The sequence below is a fragment of the Leucopleurus acutus genome (assembly GCF_964270905.1).
Source record: "Leucopleurus acutus genome assembly, chromosome: 15".
NCBI lineage: Eukaryota > Metazoa > Chordata > Mammalia > Artiodactyla > Delphinidae > Leucopleurus > Leucopleurus acutus.
Window position 1 is genome coordinate 30,388,340 of NC_139157.1, and position 19,172 is coordinate 30,407,511.

General features: G+C 43.8%; 1 protein-coding gene across 1 annotated transcript in view; it reads left to right on the plus strand.

Annotated features, from left to right (window-relative positions):
* Window positions 1–6,330: 6,330 nt before the first annotated feature.
* Window positions 6,331–19,172, plus strand: part of MOXD1 (monooxygenase DBH like 1) — a gene marked incomplete at both ends in the record, with an annotated part of 81,527 nt that continues 68,685 nt past the window's right edge. The window contains one exon of the mRNA XM_082855994.1: window positions 6,331–6,594. Coding sequence (XP_082712120.1) covers window positions 6,331–6,594 — 264 coding nt within the window. The remainder of the gene's footprint in view (window positions 6,595–19,172) is intronic.

A 19,172-nucleotide genomic window follows, 5' to 3' on the forward strand; every position in this document is an offset into this window, starting at 1 on the left:
TTACTTCTAAGGCTATCAATACTTGGCTCTCCCCATATCCTCATTTTAACAGTTATTCTTTATTCTTTTGTTGTGTCAAGCTCACTGTTGGCATTAGTTTTACCAAATATTAACTTCCATAAACACATGGGAAGGTGAAGAGTAGAGATGAAGAGGTCGTGAATACAGGGAAATTCTCCCCAAGTGTAGGGCTCCCTGGAAATTACCCTCTGGTCATGCTCCTGTGTTCTCATTAACATTAATGGTTTTACTCCTAAGGCTTTTTTGTAATGGCCTGGGGTTTTGATAGGCTCTTTTTGGGCAAACTCTGCTGTAAGTGAGGTGATTGACCAGCAGTTATCTAGTCAATTAACAGTGACAGTCAACCTGATTATTTGTTTTATTTGTTTAATTACCTAAAGAAAAAAAAGATGCCTTTTGAAGACCAAATTGTGTTTATGTAAGGCTAAGTCGATTAATCTTTAATTTCTAAGTTAATTAAGCTTTAATTTCTTTAACTTCTAATTTGGCTATTTAAATGTGGAAATTTCCAAAGAACTGAGACTAGAGCTTAGATTTAAAAATGAAAAGAAATAAAATCTTGCAGCATAGGAAATAAACACACACATTTTTCCTTTTTTATTCAAGAATTGATTAGAGAGCTTCAAAACCTAGTTTAACACTCATTCCCAGACTATGTCTTATATTTGCCAGTTTCCACATGGAAAAATAATTGCTAATTATTCCAGTTTTGCATTTAAGGGAACCTCTTTTCATTATTTATTATGCTTAGTAATGACTTTCATTATTTTTTATTTATTATGTTTTAGGCTGCTTTGGGTCTTATTTGCAGCCCGTGGGGTCTTCATTGTGGCATGCAGGATCTTTCGTTGCGGTGGCACCCAGGCTTCTCTTTAGCTGTGGCTTGTGGGCTCCAGGGCGCGTGAGATCAGTAGTTGTGGCGCGCGGGCTCAGTAGTTGTGGCGTGCGGGCTTGGGATCTTAGTTCCCCTACCAGGGATGGAACCCGAGTCCCCTGCATTGGAAGGTGGATTCTTTACCACTGGACCACCAGGGAAGTCCCCCATTATGTTTTTTAATAATTACATTTTTATATTTCTAGTCTTTATGTTTTTTCATTATAGTATAGATTTCTTTAATTTTTTTCCAAAACCTCATATGGAATTTTAGAATCAAGTAGTACTGAATCATCTCATTCATATTCAGTTTTTGAACTTGATGCTGGTTGCTCATTTCGACTAAGTACGTAGACTTTTCTTGAAATTGATGGTTATAGAAGCATAAGCCCATAGAAGCACAAGCATTTAAAATACCAAATCTACTGTATAACCAGAAGGGTGATATCTAAGGGGAATATTACTGTACTCACAATGACTTCTTTCTCCCAACATGTTCACAGAGGTTAAAATTTGGTAAACCAATACCAGTGGTGGACATGAGACATCCAAAAGAATAACTGTTAAGAGGAGGATGTGGGAAGAGCCAAACATTGTTAATTTTGTCAGGCAACCACCTTTCCTACTTGTATCTATTAAAAAATTGTAACTTTGAATAACAATTCACTTCTCTCTAGGACTTGCTAGCTTCAGCTGCAAGATGAGAGTATGGACTGCAGGGTCCTTGAGGTTCCTTTCAAGGCAAGTCCTAGGATATTCCTAGGACTAACTCAGCACATTTTATCACCCCTCATTTCTCCTCCCATAATCACTGACAGCTTCAGTTGCTTCACTGCCATAGAAACTAAATTTAGAGAACATGGTTATTTTTCTTCCTCTAAAGATCACTCTGATAAAGAGCACAATTCCGGGGTCTATTGCTCTCATCAACGCCCAAACAACTTTTTAAAAAGGCTTTACAATGCTATAGGCTGAGTGCTGGTATAAATCAATTTCTTCCCTACCACGGTATTGATACACATCATAGTTACTTGTAAATGGAAATTCTAACTAGTGATAAAAAATAAAAGTATTATTTTTTTCCTCTAAGAAAATTTTATTACTTTTTCTAGTTGAAACAGTTTGATTTCAGAGTGCGGTTTATAGATAATACCGAAGTGCAGGTTTTGCACAGAGAAAGTGGTTTGCTTGTTGTTATCTTCATATGGAGGGATTTTTCAAGGCCAACTGGCACATATTTTCAAAGTAACCTCAAGAACTCAGTTAAGCCCATTTCAGTTTTTTAATAATAAAAATAAATGCACTTCTTCGTCCGTGCCACCATCATCATTGGTATCATCTGTTATTAAAATAAGGAGTATAATATTGGGCTAATAGTGGATCACGGCATCTGGCTCGTGTGAAAATTAACAGCCCAGCTGAAGGTTTCATGATGATGATCTGCTAGCTTTAAAAATTACTTTTATTTTTTTAGTGGATATGAGGTGAGAGCTAAGGAAAGTATGTAGTCAAAAAAAAAAAAAAGAAGAAGAAAGAAACCAAAGTTCTATTTTTGGCTTTTCTGCCACTGACTCACAGTATTAACTTGAACCAGTGGCCAACTTTCGTCTACTAACTAAGCCTATCCACACAAGAGGCTTAGTTAACAGATGAAATGAGAAATGCTTCGGCTTCCCTCTTTGAATGCTGGAGAACTGCTGAGATCACTTATATAAATATTTTTCTTTGAGCTCCTTGAAGACAGGAACTTTATAAATATTTAGTTTTATTGTTGCACCTTAGGTACAAGTAGACGGGAAATTATACTCCCATACTTAAGTAAGAAATAACCTATTTCAGATAATCCTGGTTCATACCAAGGACTTTGCATTGGCTTGTTAGGGTCTCTTGAGCTTTCTTTTTTTCCATCCTCCTCCGCCCTTGCAGTTGACAAACGTGGAAATATAAATAAACCTTCCACAGCAGCGAGGGTTCCAAGGTAAGGAAGCCCAGCATGGATGCAGACACGCTGGCTGATGGCAAGCTGTGTATCAGAATGGGTAAGGATTCAAAATACACATCACATTTAGAATTCCTGATTGAAAAGTGTGAAAAAATGATTCATTTTTTAAGAATGAGTAATTTGGTTGAATGTTCTGAACTCAAGAAGGACCTCACTGAATCTCTAGTTTTGTATTTTGTTTCTTTTTTAGATACATGGGTAGAGAAGAAACCTAAAAAATGTGATTGTAACCAGCAGGTTTAGAGTCACTCTGTTTATTTCAAGAGGAGTTTTACAAAAGTAATTCACCTGTTTCTTTGCAAATTCTTATTCAACAGGCTCTTCCTTCAAGGTTTTAATGGCACTAGGTTCTGGAATGATGTTCTCGGAATTCATACAAGTGTTATTTTTGGATGGTGGAATTTCAGGTGATTTTTTAAGTTTACTTTCTTATTCATATTTTTTGCATTTCCTGATCTTTTGCTTTGAATAAGGAGCAACTATCATTTTTACAAAAACAATAGTTAAAAAAGTAAATTTGAAACCTCTTGCCACTGATTTCATTCTCTTCTCGTCTCTATACCCTGAGTTTTTAATGGACCTGTGATTTCTTCCTGCTTTCCTTACAGATTTAAGACAAGCAGTTGTACAGTAATTAATTTCCCAGCTGGGAAACTGTGACTTGATGCAACTGAGCGGGGCGATGGTATTGATCTAGGGAACTCAGGCAGCTTATAAAGCACACTTAGATAAAATTGTCTCTTTTGTCTTCATTTACTGGGGTGATTCAAGCCAAGGCAGAATGGGTCTCTTGAGGATGAATTATGCTAATGATGTTCTGTTTGTTGACCTAATCTCAACACGATTATATTAGTTTTAATAGTTCTTAAGCACTCAGGGTGTTTTGGATGCAACGCCAGTTACAGACAAGCAAAGGGCAATAACTTCACCCTCAACATGCTGACTTTATGAAAGAATAAAGACCATTTAAGACCTTCTCTTTTGTGTATTCATGTATGGTCTCCTTTTCTATTTTTGCCTCAATACCAGGGCAGAGCAGAACATTCAATCATATCTGGGGGCCAAGCTTTCCCTCCACAGCCCATCTTTGTTAAGAGGATGCTTCCGGGAGGATCTGAAAATGCATCTATTTATTCTTCCTACAAGTATTTATTAAGCACTATTGCATGTTCAGCCATATTCTAGGCAATGTGCTAGAACAAGGAACCAGAATCTGTTCCTGACTTAAAAGGCTCCTGGAGGAAAACAAGCATATGGACAGACACTGAAATATTAGGGGCGCCATCATGAGGTCTGGACAGAACATTCCATGGGCATGGGTACCACTGTGGAGGGGTCAATGCAATCTGACGGACACGTGGGAAGAAGGATCAGAAAATACTTCGAAGAATGGAGGGAAGAAAAGGCAAGTGTGGCAGAGTGTGAGCAATCTGAAAAGGCACAGTGATGGGAAACAGCAGGGCTCTCTTTTGAGGATTCTAGAGGCAGCTTTTATGTGTCCGGTTGGAAGTGGGTGAGTGACATGGCAGTGATGGAAGGTAAAGCTAGAACAGTAAACAGGGGTCAGATTCCAGATGTGAATTTGGGATTTATATAACAAACCCCAGGAAGCAGATGTAACCATGTATTCCAGGCTCCTCTATGCTAGGGATAAAAGTGGGGTCACAAAACAGGAAGTTTGCCTTTGATCACTCTGCAGTAATATAACTCCCCTGAAATGCCTGTGCCTCACGTGGTACCAAGACCCACTCTTCTTGGCCTCCATGTCCACCATTTTGTTCCTCTCTCTCCACATTCCCTTTCTCTTCCTGGCCAGAGCAACAGCAGTAGCCATGCCCCTGTGCTTGTATAAATGCAGTTCTAAGGATGCGATTCTTAGTTTGCTGAAGTTGATGTCTGCCCAGGGAGCCCTGTGGCGGCTGGTAGTTCATACTCTCAATGCCTCAGTTCTTTAAAGGCTTCACAGGCTCTTTTATTTCTTGCCTTATCCCAAGGTTTCAACATTGCTCTACTCTGATGGTGGTCTGTTGTCATTGACTAAACCTGGAGACTTCAGTCCCCTCTCTGCTTGGGATGAGTCCCTTCTCAAGCAACTCCCTGAACTCCCTGGTAAACAGATCCGGTGGAAGGTTGCTTTCCAGAATTAGTCAAATATGCCCGAATCTTTGGGAGAGCACAGTTTTGATGCATGGTGGCAACTCTGGAAAAGTTATGGGAAAAGGAATGGCAAGAGAAAATAGGAGCAGGAAAAAACAGGCTGAAACGTGACTCGAAGAGAGAGAATTAATATAAGCAGCTTGTGTGGAGCCTCCAAATCCAAAGTAAATAGTACATATTTGTAGTATTCTTCTTACCCATATTTTTTTAATCTGATATCCTCTTATTTTTATATTTTGTATTATTCGTATTTTATAAGCCACCTTAGAACTCTTTTGAAACATGGCAGAATATAAATAAATGAATAAATAAAGAAGGTAATTTGCAGTTGCCACACGGAGTAATTAGCATTCTGCAGACAGGAGTGATGTGGGCAAAGGTAGAGACAAAAACACTTTTTGATAAACATGACTATGGCCAGAACTTGAAAGAGCAGGAAACGAGGATATCAAATTAAAATCTAACTCCCAAATGATGCTTCAACCCTGACCTATTTGCTGATGGCAGAGTGGTTTGGCAGAATTTTGTCCCCTCAAGACCAAACCAAATCAAACAAAAACCAGGCAGAAGGAGGCAAGCCTGAAGGTGCTGACTCCTGCCGTCAGGAACCAGATCTCCCCAGACTCGATGAAAGGGTGAGAGAGTTGCGCTAGACGAGGTGAACCGTGTTCCCGACGGGGTAGAGGCATCGCTGTGTACAATGGTTTCGGAAAATCGACAGCAGCGAATACCGAAATATTAAGCGGTTAACCCAGGACGGGACTTTCTCTTACTTGCCCTCCAGCAAACCCAGTGTTATCCCTTTGATTACTCGGGTCCTCCCCTCCTCGGTTAAGCTAAACTTACCCTCTGTCGGCAATTCCTTATTCTTTCCCCTGGGATCCCCACCCCCTGGTCCCCAAGACGTGCTCACTCTCCCCGCTCCTTTTCCCTCTGCCCCCGACCCCCTTGCCTCGGCTTCCACCTCCTTCTTTCTCCTTCCAGGACGTCCGTCGCTCCGCTCCCCACTGAATCCCACCTCGGGGACCAAAGCAGGGGCGCGGGGTGGCAGATGGATGGGCGGCAGGGGCGGGACGCAGCTGGAATCGGCGGGACCCGGGCCGACGGGCTGGCGGGCCGCCCGGGCCTGGGAGGGAGAGCGGGACGGTCCGGCCCCTCCCGGCGGGCGGGACGGGGGGCGGTGCCCAGCCGCCGGCTCTCGGCCGCCGCTCGGCGTGCGCCCACCGCGTTCCAGGCGGCGGGAGCCCAGGTGCCGCCAGGCGGGACGCGCCCGAGGATGTGCCGCTGGCCGCTGCTCCTGCTGTGCGGCCTGCTGCCCGGCGCGGCGGCGGGGGGCTCGGGCCGGCCCTTCCCGCACCGCACCCTCCTCGACTCGGAGGGCAAGTACTGGCTGAGCTGGGGCCCGCGGGGCGGCCGGCTAGCCTTCCGCCTCGAGGTGCGCACCGCCGGCTACGTGGGCTTCGGCTTCTCGCCCACCGGGACCATGGCCGCGGCCGACATCGTCGTGGGCGGCGTGCTCCGCGGGCGGCCCTACCTCCAGGTAAGCGCGTCCCCTCTCGGAGCCGCCCCTCCGCGTCCCGGCCGGTCCCGACCCCGGGCCACCCGGCTTTCCCTCCGGCCGAGACTGGACGCCGTCGCGCCCCGCCGCTCCGCCGCCCCTGCCCGTCACCCGTTTGCCTTCGCCGTCCGATCCTGTAGCCTCCGGCGCCCAGGTTTCACCGCTGAGCACGGTGACCCCAGGCAGCTTTTCGTCTCTGAGCACTTTCCTGTCCCCAGCGCCCCATTTAATACATCCCCCAGGTACACACCTGCCACGCACCCCCCCTTCATCCCTCACAGGAAAGGAGAGGGACCCCGGCTTTGGGGGCCTAACAAGACAGCTCTCAGGGTTGAAGGGACCAGAGAGCTGTAGCATTTGCTGTCTTGCTATCGAGGGTCGGGGATCTCAGAACTTCCCATATCTCGGCTATTCTGAAGCCTCCTGGCTCGCGGGCTGGGTCAGCTACCTTACCCGAGAGATGAATGAAAGGTCCCCAAGAATCGCTAGGAGCTTGCTATTCTGAGAGCCGTTTAGGAAGCCGCAAAACCTACAAAACCTGGAGTCCCCAGGCAAAACCCCCTATTAAGTGGCAAAACTTTTCACTTACTTTAATAGCAAACAAAATCAATTTGACAGCTACAGTTTTGCTTTGAAAGAGCCCGAGTAGAGTCGTTGCCTGTTCACAGATGTTTTTATGAATAGGAAAAATTTTTTTTTAAATTATGAGATGACCAGAATGATTAGGTAGGTAAGTTTTCTGGACATCTTTGTTCGATCTTGACCGACATTTGGACACTTCTCCACGACGACATAACATCGTGGTAAATATAGTGTTGCTTATCAAAGTTCATCCAAAAATGCTGACCATTGCCAAAAGTCTCTTGATGCAGATGAAAACTAGTTGCTCTGGCATTGTGTTAAGGCTTTGATGATGTTAAAATCGGATGTGCACGATGGATTTCAAAGAGCATTTCGCAGTAATTTTATTTCTGACTTCTAAGTTTGATTTCCACAACATTCTGCAATTGATTTTTAACGCTAATTTTGGCATTGGCCTTTTAACTCCGGCTAGAAATTTTAAAAAATGACAGCAATAAAAACTTTAAAACCGTTCTGTTGTCTATATTTTCATAAATTAGTCCTTTCCTCCCCAAAATAAGGACAACTCCAAGAAAGTAAAGTTATATGAGGATTACACTCTGTTGAAGTCATTAATGTATAAATTTTCTCCTTCTGGAGCATCTCAGACATTAAATTTGTAAACCAAGAATTTGACCCCAAACACAGGCCTCACTAGCTGAATAACTTAGCTCTCTTCTGATATGAAGTAGACAATACCTTATTTAAACACCTGTTGAGCCACATCTTTTTGTTCGTTTGTCTGTTGGGTTTTTTAGGGTGGGGAGAGTCAAATGCCCCTTAACTATCCTTGCAAGTTTTGTTGAAGGGCGCAAGTCTTACTATAGTGATATCATAAAACAGAGCATGTATACTTTAAAAGATAACTTGCTATTGATTTCCCCAGAAGAGTAGCAGTTCTAGAAAGCCCATCCAATTTGATATCAAATGAAAGACTAAGAGTAGAATTCTGTTTCAACATGCCATAATGGGCACACCACAAACACAGGGTTTGTTAAACTACAGTATTTTCACACTGCTGGTGGTTCTTCATAGAGATCACATAAGAATTAATTAAGTGCTCTTTAGATGGGTTTTGAAACATAGAACTTTTCTTAAAGTGATTACTGAACACATATCACTATGAAATAAGCCTTGGAAATGGATCCTTTCCCAATATATTTAATGAGCGCGAAGTAGGACTTTTTCCCTCTGTTTTTATTCCTAAGGAGATGAAATCTTTATTTTTATGTATGAAGGGTCACCATTTTCTTAGTTGACTGACATCCTTTACTATTCCATGTTTTTAAGCATCCCATTCATTTTAGGACATATAATATACAATAAAAATTATGCTTATCAGTTAAGGAGAAAGAAAATTTATTAAAAACTTCTTTAATAAAATGAAAGACCCCAGACACTAAAAATAAAAAGAAATGTATCAGTTCCAGCTGGATCATCCAGGCTGGGTGATTCCATTTCCCAACTCTTGAAATTGTATCTTCCCCCTAGAAACTATTGATTTGAGATTCTTCATGCAATGGTGTGATAAGGGTATCCTCAGCAACTATACCAAAAGGTAAATAGGGTTGTTAAACATTGTGTATGTGATTCCATTAGTAGACTGAATTTTGTGTAATTTTACTCCCAATAGGAACAAATTTTGGGGCTTCCCTGGTGGCGCAGTGGTTGAGAGTCCGCCTGCCGATGCAGGGTTCGTGCCCCGGTCCGGGAAGATCCCGCATGCTGCAGAGCGGCTGGGCCCGTGAGCCATGGCCGCTGAGCCTGCGCGTCCGGAGCCTGTGCTCCGCAACGGGAGAGGCCACAACAGTGAGAGGCCCGCGTACCGCAAAAAAAAAAAAAGAACAAATTTTGCATGAAACAATACAACAAAAAGCATTGGCTTCTGGGGCGCAATGTAGGATGGCATTAGAGTGTATGATAACAACCTAAGTTGACATCCTAGTCACCTCCCCTTGTGGCTATTTTCTATATATTTTATTTCATCCTTTCTTATTTAATTAAAAAAACTTGACCTTTACATATTTTTTATTCTTTTAGTATTATGACTTTTAATAATGATGATTATTAAACTCAGTTTATTATTAAACTGATGACCTTAAACTCTTCTTTTCAATAGAATGTTAACTCCTGGATAACTATTTAAGAATAAATCCTAACCAGCCAGGCAGAGAATTGTCGTTGAAACAGATGTCATAAACCCAAATTCATGTAGAGGTCAAGCAGCAAATGTAAAAGAGTGACAAGTCTTGAGTGGAACAGGCAGGATTGTAATGCAGCAGAGTAGAGGGGAGAGAAGAAACCCGAGTTTTTGCATGTGAATTACTGTTATGTAGAAATGCAAATCGAGTATTGCCAGATCTTCCGTTTGTTTTTGTTTTTTTGAGAGAAGAAACTTTTTTAAAAAATTTATTTATTTAACTTATTTATTCTTGGCTGCGGTCTTCATTGCTGCGTGTGGACTTTCTCTAGTTGCGGTGAGCGGGGGCTGCTCTTCCTTGAGGTACGCAGGCTTCTTATTGTGGTGGCTTTTCTTGTCGTGGAACACGGGCTCTAGGCGCGCGGGCTTCAGTAGTTGTAGCATGCAGGCCCAGTTGTTGTGGCTCACGGGCTCTAGAGCGCAGGCTCAGTAGTTGTGGCACACGGGCTTAGCTGCTCCACGGCATGTGGGATCTTCCCGGACCACGGCTTGAACCTGTGTCCCCTGCATTGGCAGGCAGATTCTTAACCCCTGCACCACCAGGGAAGTCCCAAGAGAAGAAAGATTTTTAGTTTGTGTGTGTGTGTAAGTAAAACCTTCTGATTGGTAAATAGCAGCCACAATTCAAAGTTGTACAAAGCACCCTGTAGTGCGCACGTACATACACAATTTCAGCTGAGATATATCCCATGGACAGCTTCATCCGGGACCAAGAGGAAAAGAAGCTAAAGTTAATAAAGAATCAACCCAAATTATGAAAATCCAGAAAAGGCAGAGAGGCAGGTCCCAAGAGTGAACATCTTGAGAGGCCCAGGTGGAAACTGGATGGCCCTTTATAATTTAGCCATGGAATGACGGACTGTGTCTTCTGCTGTAGTCACAGCCCCACTGGATTGAAGAGAGAATGTAGATGCCACCTCAGCATCATGCTGGGAGGAGGTCACATGGGAGGGGAAGGTATTAGTGTGGCCATCTTCGGAAAGTCCACGCAACCACACCCATCGTCACCAACTTGCCGGTTCCCTTCCAGCACTGCTTCTGAGTACCTGTCACCAGGTAGTCACCCTCTCTTGACACTGCTCGGTTTGGGAGGCAAGTGCTTACTTTTTCACCTCTTTCCTTACCCCCCCCTTCACACACAGACACACACACACACACACACACACACACGCACGCACGTGCGCGCACACCCGCGTTACTCACAAGAAGTTAGTGAATGGTTAGCCTCCCAGTCCCCATTCCTTCCACCCCTCCCCCCAGAAAAAGAGTTCTAAACCTCCACAAACCCACATTTTTCAGTGATGCCCATCACTAATTCAGGGCTGGACCCAATGAGACTGTCTCTGGAGGGCAGCGCGACATTTGCTTGTAGAGTTGTGGAGTGAAAAATCAGATTTTGATTTCCTTGCCTCAAGGCAGTATACTGGCTTGGACATCCTTAAAACCACACCCAGAGATGAGGTATTGTGGAAATTTGCCCTGCCCGTTTTGTAACCCTCCGACCCCGTCTGGAGATATTTCTTCAAATGTTGTATAACCAGGTACCATCAAAATGGTAAAGAAAAGAGAGAAACGCGGTTGTGAAAGCCCGTCCCAGTGTGCCCTGTTGGGTAAGTTGCTCTGGATCGGGTTACACTTGGGGACACCTTACCCCTGGGATGCTGCTGAGGTCAGTTTCGAGACAGTGTGTTTCACAGAACAGCCAGGGGTGGGGGTGGGAAGCGGTCTTTCCTCTTGCCTCGGCTCTGGAAAGCCTCACTATTTTGTCTCAATGAATTAACTCAACTCTCACTTCCCTGATGCACTCAGATTCGTGTCCTTTCCTTGTACTTTGCCCCTTTTTGACACAGAGTGATCCCACCCCGACCCAAGCCACTTAGCAACTGTGAGTCCCCATTTGGGGGAAGTAATCCGGGTTGATGAATGCCTAGCTTGTGTGAGTTGGAGAAGAGGGCAGCATTGTCAGATGTGCCTGTTGAATTTGCACAAAAATGGATTCACTCTTCCTTTGGGGGTGTAAATCGCTGGGGAATGGAGGCTGAAACCTATGTCATCATTTGTTACAGCCTTGCTGGTTGGCCGTCGCTAGGACTGAAACTTTTCTGTGATGAGAAGGAAGTCTTCAGCAGCAGGGTAATTGCTGCAGGGCTGCTCCCTGAGGAAATGTTCGGAAATTATGCTGTGATTTGAAATCACAGAAAACAGTGAGCATTCTTTGTGGTTAACGATGTGCTCCTTTTAAGTGCACCGGGGCCAACGGCAACAAAGAAATGTTTGGAAAGCAAATTGAAAAGCTGTAAGGGAAAGGCGAAGAGAGTGTGCAACCCTGACACAGCTCAGCTGGGGCTTTGTTAAGAGATATTTATAAATCTTCAAATTATGTCCTCTCCCCCCCCACCATCAATTTCCAGATGATGAAGGGACCTCTCCAAGCTTCATGCTTTGTGCATTAGTAATAAGTACACATGCACCAATGTAAGCTGGAACAGCAACACACCAGGATACTCTTCAGCTGTGTGGTTCTCCCTGGAAGAGCAGATGATTTCATAGCGCCAGCCTGAGGAAAGGGCAGAGTAAGAGCGAAGAGAACAGTGCACCTGAATTGACCATCAAGGTTTAAGACTTCAGGCAACCAACAGCCTATTTCTGGATTCTTGGAAGGAGAGGCAAGAATCCACTTCAAAGAAAGTGAACGGTGGTTTATTAATTCATCATTTGTAATAGAGCCTTATTAAAATAAGGTTGCTGGCAAAAGGAATGAATTCATTATATATCATGTTTCTGGAAATGTTTGATCCATATGTAAAAACAAAAAACAAACAAAAAAACACCTCTGTCTATGGATGCCTCACAATGCTGCTTATTGTAACTTTTTTTTCTTTATTTTATTTTATTTTATTATTTTTTTTTTTGGCAGTACGCGGGCCTCTGCCGTTGCGGAGCACAGGCTCCGAACGCGCAAGCTCAGTGGCCATGGCTCACGGGCCCAGCCGCTCCACGGCACGTGGGATCTTCCCGGACCGGGACACGAACCCGTGTCCCCCTGCATCGGTAGGCGGACTCTCAACCACTGCGCCACCGGGGAAGCCCTGCTTATTGTAACTTTTAAAAAATAATTAGTACAGAACTTTTTTTTTGTGGTAAATATTTTTTGTTTATTGAAGTATAGTTGATTTACAATATTGTGTTAGTTTCAGGTGTAAAGGGATGCAGTTACATATACATTCTTTTTTTATATTCTTTTCCATTATGGTTTATCACAGGATATTGAATATGGTTCCCTGTGCTCTACAGTAGGACCTTGTTGTTTATCCATCCTGTCTATAATGGTTTACACCTGCTGACCCCAGCCTCCCACTCCATCCCTCCCCGCAACCCCCCCGACCTTGGCAACCATAAGTCTGTTCTCTGTGTCCATGAGTCTGTTTCTGTTTTGTAGGTAAGTCCATTTGTGTCATATTTTAGATGCCACATAAAAGTGGTATCATATGGTATTTGTCTTTGTCTGACTTACTTTACTTTGTATGATAATCTCTGGGTTCATCCATGTTGCTGCAGATGGCATTATTTCATTCATTTTTAAGGCCGAGTAATATTCCATTGTATCTATATATACCACATTTTCTTTATCCATTCATCTGTCAATGGATATTTAGGTTGCTTCCATGTCTTGGCTATTGTAAATGGTGCTGCTATGAACACAGGGGCGCATGTATCTTTTCAAATTATAGTTTTGTCCGGGTATATGCTCAGGAGTGGGATTGCTGGATCATATGGTAATTCTATTTCTAGTTGTTTAAGGATCCTCCATACTGTTCTCCATAATGGCTGCACCAACTTACATCCCCACCAACAGTGTAGGAGGGTTCCCTTTTCTCCACACCCTCCCCAGCATTTGTTATTTGTAGACGTTTTAACGATGGCCATTCTGACGGGTGTGAGGTGGTAGCTCATTGTAGTTTTGATTTGCATTTCTCTAGGAATTAGTGACGTTGAGCATCTTTTCACGTGCCTGTTGGCCATCTGTATGTCTTCTTTGGAGAAATGTCTATTTAGGTCTTCTGCCCATTTTTTGATTGGGATGTTTGTTTTGTTGTTGGTGGCAGTATGATAAAAATTGAGCTGTAACCCAAGTGAACTCTTTGGGGTCCTCAAAAAAATGTTCAGATTGTACAGGGGTCCCGAGATGGAAATGCTGGCATGTCACTGGTGTCTGTCAGTCAGGCAAGGGATGCGTGATGAGCCGAGTGGCTCATCCAGTGAAAGTGCCCCATGCACAGTTCAGTTTAACCTCTTTTTCCCCTATTGTTATTTTTTTCCTTTGTGTGGGTTTCCGGGAGTGGAGTTTCCAGATTAAGAAGCAAAAAGGCTTTGGAAGCTCCCCACTCCAACTTATAATTACATATTTAAACATTTTAAAATTTTATTTTAATTTTTTTCTGGCCATGCTGCAGAGCTTATGGGATCTTAGTTCCCCAATCAGGGATTGAACCCGGGCCCTCAGCGGTGAAAGCACCGAGTCCTAACCACTGGACCGCCAGGGAATTCCCTAAACATTTTTTTTTAAACTGTGGTAAATTATATGTAACATAAAATTTACTGTCTTAACCATTTTTAATCGTATCTTCCCAAACTGAAACTCTGTCCCCATTAACCACTCAGCCCCCCATCCCCCTCCCCAGCCCCAGGCAACCACGAACCCATGCTCTGTGTCTGTGGATCTGCCAGTTCTGGACGTTTCCCATCAATGGAATCACACACTCTGTGTCTGGCTTCTCTCACTGAGCATCGTGTTCTCAGGGTCCATCCATGTGGTAGCAAGGGTCAGGGCTTCACCCTTTTCGTGGCTGAGGGACGTCCCCGTGTGTGGAGGGACACGGTGTGTTTCTCCATCATCTGGTGGTGGACACTCAGGCTGTTTCCACCTACTGTGCTGCTGTGCACACACACGTACAGGTTCGCTTTGGAAGTTTGTAGGTTTGTGTTGCTAAGCCCCTTCCCCTGGCTGGTCCCCACTGGCACGCTCTTCAGCAAAACTGCCTCATCGGTCCCGAGTCCCGAGGATGATCCTGTTGCTGAACGAGGGGGAAGGGCTGCATGTGTTTGGGTTCCTGCAGGTTCTTTCCCTTCTGCTCCCGCTGACCATTTACTCTTCCAGGGCCACGGCGGTGAAGACTAGGTCCTCGGCGGGTGCCCCCCGCATGTCTTCCAGGATCTGCTCCACCGTGGGGGGCGCCAGGCGGGTGGGCAGCACCACGCGCTTCTTGGCCTTGGGGCCCATCCCTGGCGGCAAGACTTCAGCCACAACCGCGGCCCAGTGGCCGCTAGTACAGAACTTTTAAACACAGAATATTTCTCCAGGAAACCTCTTCCCAATCTATGTCTTTTTAACTTGTTAAATTTTAAAATAGACTGGGAAAAAAAAGCTTCACATTAGGACAACATACAGCACACACATAAGCAGAGAATTCTACAAAAATAAAAATAACTTCAAATATATCACTTTTTGTTAACTGTAAAAATGGAATTATATATGAGCGCTGTGCAAATAATGTATAGACCAAATTTAATTTACTACTGAGGTCTTTTGTCGTCATCAAATGTAGCCAAAAATTATGAGAAAATCTTTAAACAATGTTTGCTTTTACAAGTTAAATGTTGATGTTTTGGGCATTTACTTGCTGCTCGTAAGAGCTCAGAGTTCAGTTGATTCCCCTTAAATTTCCTAAACCACCCCCGCCCCAATTTTACGGTTAAGAAACTAGGCCTTAGGTACCTATTAAACGACTTGTTGGAGACCATACAGATCAGTAGCCTGGATTCATTTCCTCTCAGTCCTGGTTTGGTGGTCTTTCTTCTCCTACAAGCAACTGGTAGCTTACATAAAAACATATTAACAGTTTTCTTCCTCAATAGTGAAAAACATGTTAATAAAATGCATTTTTAAAAAGTGATAAAATCATTGTATCTCTCTCACTACTTTTGTTGTACTATGAATGTCATAGATATACATTTCTATGATGTGATTTTTCACTCATGGAGTTCTTGGGTTGTTTTTTGGCTGTGTAGGGTCTTAGTTGCGGCATGCGGGGTCTTCGTTGAGGTGTGTGGGATCTTTCGTTGTGGTAGCGGGCTTCTCTCTAGTTGTGACGTGCGGGTCTTCTCTTCTCTAGTTGTGGCGCAAAGGCTCCAGGGTGCGTGGGCTCTGTAGTTGGTGGCACGTGGGCTCTAGTTGAGGTGCACGGGCTTAGTTGGCCCACAGCATGTGGGATATTAGTTCCCTGACCAGGGATGGAACCCTTGTCCCCTGCACTGGAAGGTGGATTCTTTACCACTAGACCACCAGGGAAATCCCTCGTGGAGTTCTTAATATATGCCATACCTTATGATAAGTCCTTAAAGTGTGTTATCTCGTGTAATTCTCACAATAGCTCTGTAAGGTCAATATCTTATTTCTCCCATTTTGTAGATGTATAAGCCTGAGGCTCCAGGCCACACAGCATGAGAATCATTTGGGACTTGCATATGACTTTTAGTAAAGTACTCACTGATAGGCAGAGAATGTTAGAATGTTCATTCGTTCACTTGACCAATATTTGTGGAAGGTTTATTGAACAGTTCTAGATGCTGGGGATATAGCATTTAGTGGGAGGAAATCAGTGGTATCAGGGGGCTCACATTTTGATGGGGGATAAACAAATAACAAGCAACAAAAATATCAGAAAGTGGTAACTGCTGTGCAGAGAATTAAAATAGGGTGATGTGATAAGGAACAACAGTGGGGCTGTTTTAGACTGGGATGCTTAGAATCAAAACACGAAGGAAAACAAATATCCCAAGTTTAAAGGTTGTCTTTCAAGATTAACCATAGTGTTTACAATTGAAAATATCATATACTATGAAGAAGATTATCTGGCATGGGCATCAAAGGACTCAGTAGACCTTGAATATAGGAGACTGCCTACCTGGAGGAAATATAATTAACGTGTCTCAACCGCATGAGCTCTCTTTTCTATTTCTGTGGCATTGTCACACAGATGTTTAGTAAGCTCAACTAGAGTCTTTCAGGCTTTGATCTAGAGACTCGGTGATTTTATTTTATTTTATTTTATTTTGCGGTACGCGGGCCTCTCACTGCCGTGGCCTCTCCCGTTGCGGAGCACAGGCTCCGGACGCGCAGACTCAGCGGCCATGGCTCACGGGCCCAGCCGCTCCGCGGCATGTGGGATCTTCCCAGACCGGGGCACGAACCCGTGTCCCCTGCATCGGCAGGCGGACTCTCAACCACTGCATCACCAGGGAAGCCCAGACTCAGTGATTTTATAGGAGTTTCTTTCTTAATACCAGGCATGAATGTTTTTCTCTTATACTCTGTGTTCTTTCTCGTCTTCAATAATATGAGAGAGCTAAAGGACTTTGAGAAGCTAGAGCAACCAAACCACACGCGTCTGGGGAAGATTTCCATCTTTCAGGCAATTTTTAGACTAAAACTTGGAAGTCTCAGTTTCTTAGATACAACTAAATTGCTACCATTTTTCCCCCTGCAAACTTCATGCACAGAAACCCACTCATACAAGGAAGTTCTTGGTAGATGAAACCATGTAGAAGCAAGGCCTCTGGTACTTTGGACGTCCAGATTCCTTTGGGCAGGGCCAAGGTGGATCTGTGCTACGGTGGATTGGAATCCAGCGGTGAGCAGGCAGAGCTAATGGAAGACTGAGAACTGGGAAAGATACTTCCTTCATCAGAAATTCCCGAATTTGCGCATTAGAATCACCAGGGCATCTTTTAAAACTTTCACCATCCAGGCAACCCCCATCCCTCCTTAATACCCATTAAATCACAATCTCTGTGGGGTGGTGGACACAGGCATTAATATATTTTAAAGTTTCTTAATTGACTCTGTGAAGGCAATTCTGAAATGTGCAGACAAGTTCGGGAACTACTGACCTTATGTGGTTAGGCTCTTTGATCAGAATCGGGTGACTCCTGTGTGGTCCACCTATAGAAGCTTGGAAGGTTCCAGGCACTGGGCATCGGGACGCATAGCAGGATTCTGGACAAAGCAATTCAGAGTGACCACTTGATGTTTGAAGCAAGGGCAAACATATGCTTAGATAGTTAAGATTATTTTGTAAAGTAGAAAAATAAAGTGGGTTTTTCTAGAATTGAAACACTTCTGAAATGTTCAACAGATTTGGTGATACTCCTAAGTATTTTCTCGAAAGTACATGCTGAAACGAGAGCAGCAATGGAAGAACTGTGGGTAGTGGTGTATTTTAAAACATGCTGAGCCAGAAATCTCCCTCCTCCTCATAGCCCTCTACCATTCCTACACACCTTTTGTCAGTCGGTACTAGCTGCTGTATTTCTAAGCAACAGGAATATCTGCCCACACAGAGTCTAAAATTCATAAGTTATATATGGCCACAGGGCATTAAAGGAATATTAATAAATGAAAGTCTTAGATAATTTCTCAGCCTGTTCAAGAGGCGTGTTCTGCTCTAAAATCTTCTTTTAGAATTACCAGTGACAAAATGGACTCCCTTTGTATTTGGAAAAATTCTGAAGTGTCTTTCTAGTTACGTAAATAGATCTTCTTTTCCTTCCCTCCTTCATTTTCCAAGGTTGCTAATAAGAAGTGAAATGCCCTAAAGCTATAGTTGCAGTAGGGAGAGGAGGAAAAGAAGCAGGAGTGGTGGATGATTAGTGTTTTATTAGGGTGGGGATGCAACATTTACAGGTGGATGAGTATGGCCATGCTGCCACAGGCTTCCTGAGGGACCAGGAAAGAGTCCATGTGCCTGGCGGGTCCTCAAGAAATACCTGCTGAGCAGCTAAACGCAGGAAGCCCTGCTCTGAATCCCAGCACTGCTGGCTACTTACTCCTTGTGTGGCCCTTGGCAAACTCCTTAACGTCTCTAAAGTGACAGTTCCCTTTATGAAGAAGGGAATTATATCTAACGCATGGGGCTTTTGTGAGGATTAAATGAAATAGGCATGTAAAGCTCTCAGCAGAGTATGTGGCACATTAAAAGTACTCAATAAATACAAGGTATTATTATAATGAGTCGCTCAGTGAAATATCAGAATTGTCAGATGATTACATGGAGAGAAACATCCCGGATTTTCAACTTGGGGAAAAATATCTACTGAAGGAGTAGATGGGGGAGATTCATAGTAATTTTTTTTTCTTTTTTTGTGGTACACGGGCCTCTCACTGTTGTGGCCTCTCCCGTTGCGGAGCACAGGCTCCGGACGCGCAGGCTCAGCGGCCACGGCTCACGGGCCCAGCCGCTCCACGGCATGTGGAATCTTCCCGGACCGGGACACGAACCTGTGTCCCCTGCCTTGGCAGGCGGACTGTCAACCACTGCGCCACCAGGGAAGCCCGATAGTAATTTTTGAGGAAATTCAAGGACAAACTTTAAGCAACTGGTTTGTGAATGCTTGGCCCTAAGCAATTGGTTTGTGACTAGAGGTCAGCATGGTTTCAATAAACACAAGTTATACTCACAAGACTGCATTTGCTTTTGCATTTGATTTGCTGAACCAACCTGTAGTTGTGGTAATAAATCAATGGTGTGTCTGGATGATTCTAAAGTAATTGGCAGGTCTCTTAGGATGTCACAACATGTTGATAACAGACTGCCTACATTAGTCCACAGAATAAGGACTCAAAAGATAGTGATATATGGGGAGGGGGAAGGGTGAGCTGTGACAGGGCGAGAGAGAGGCA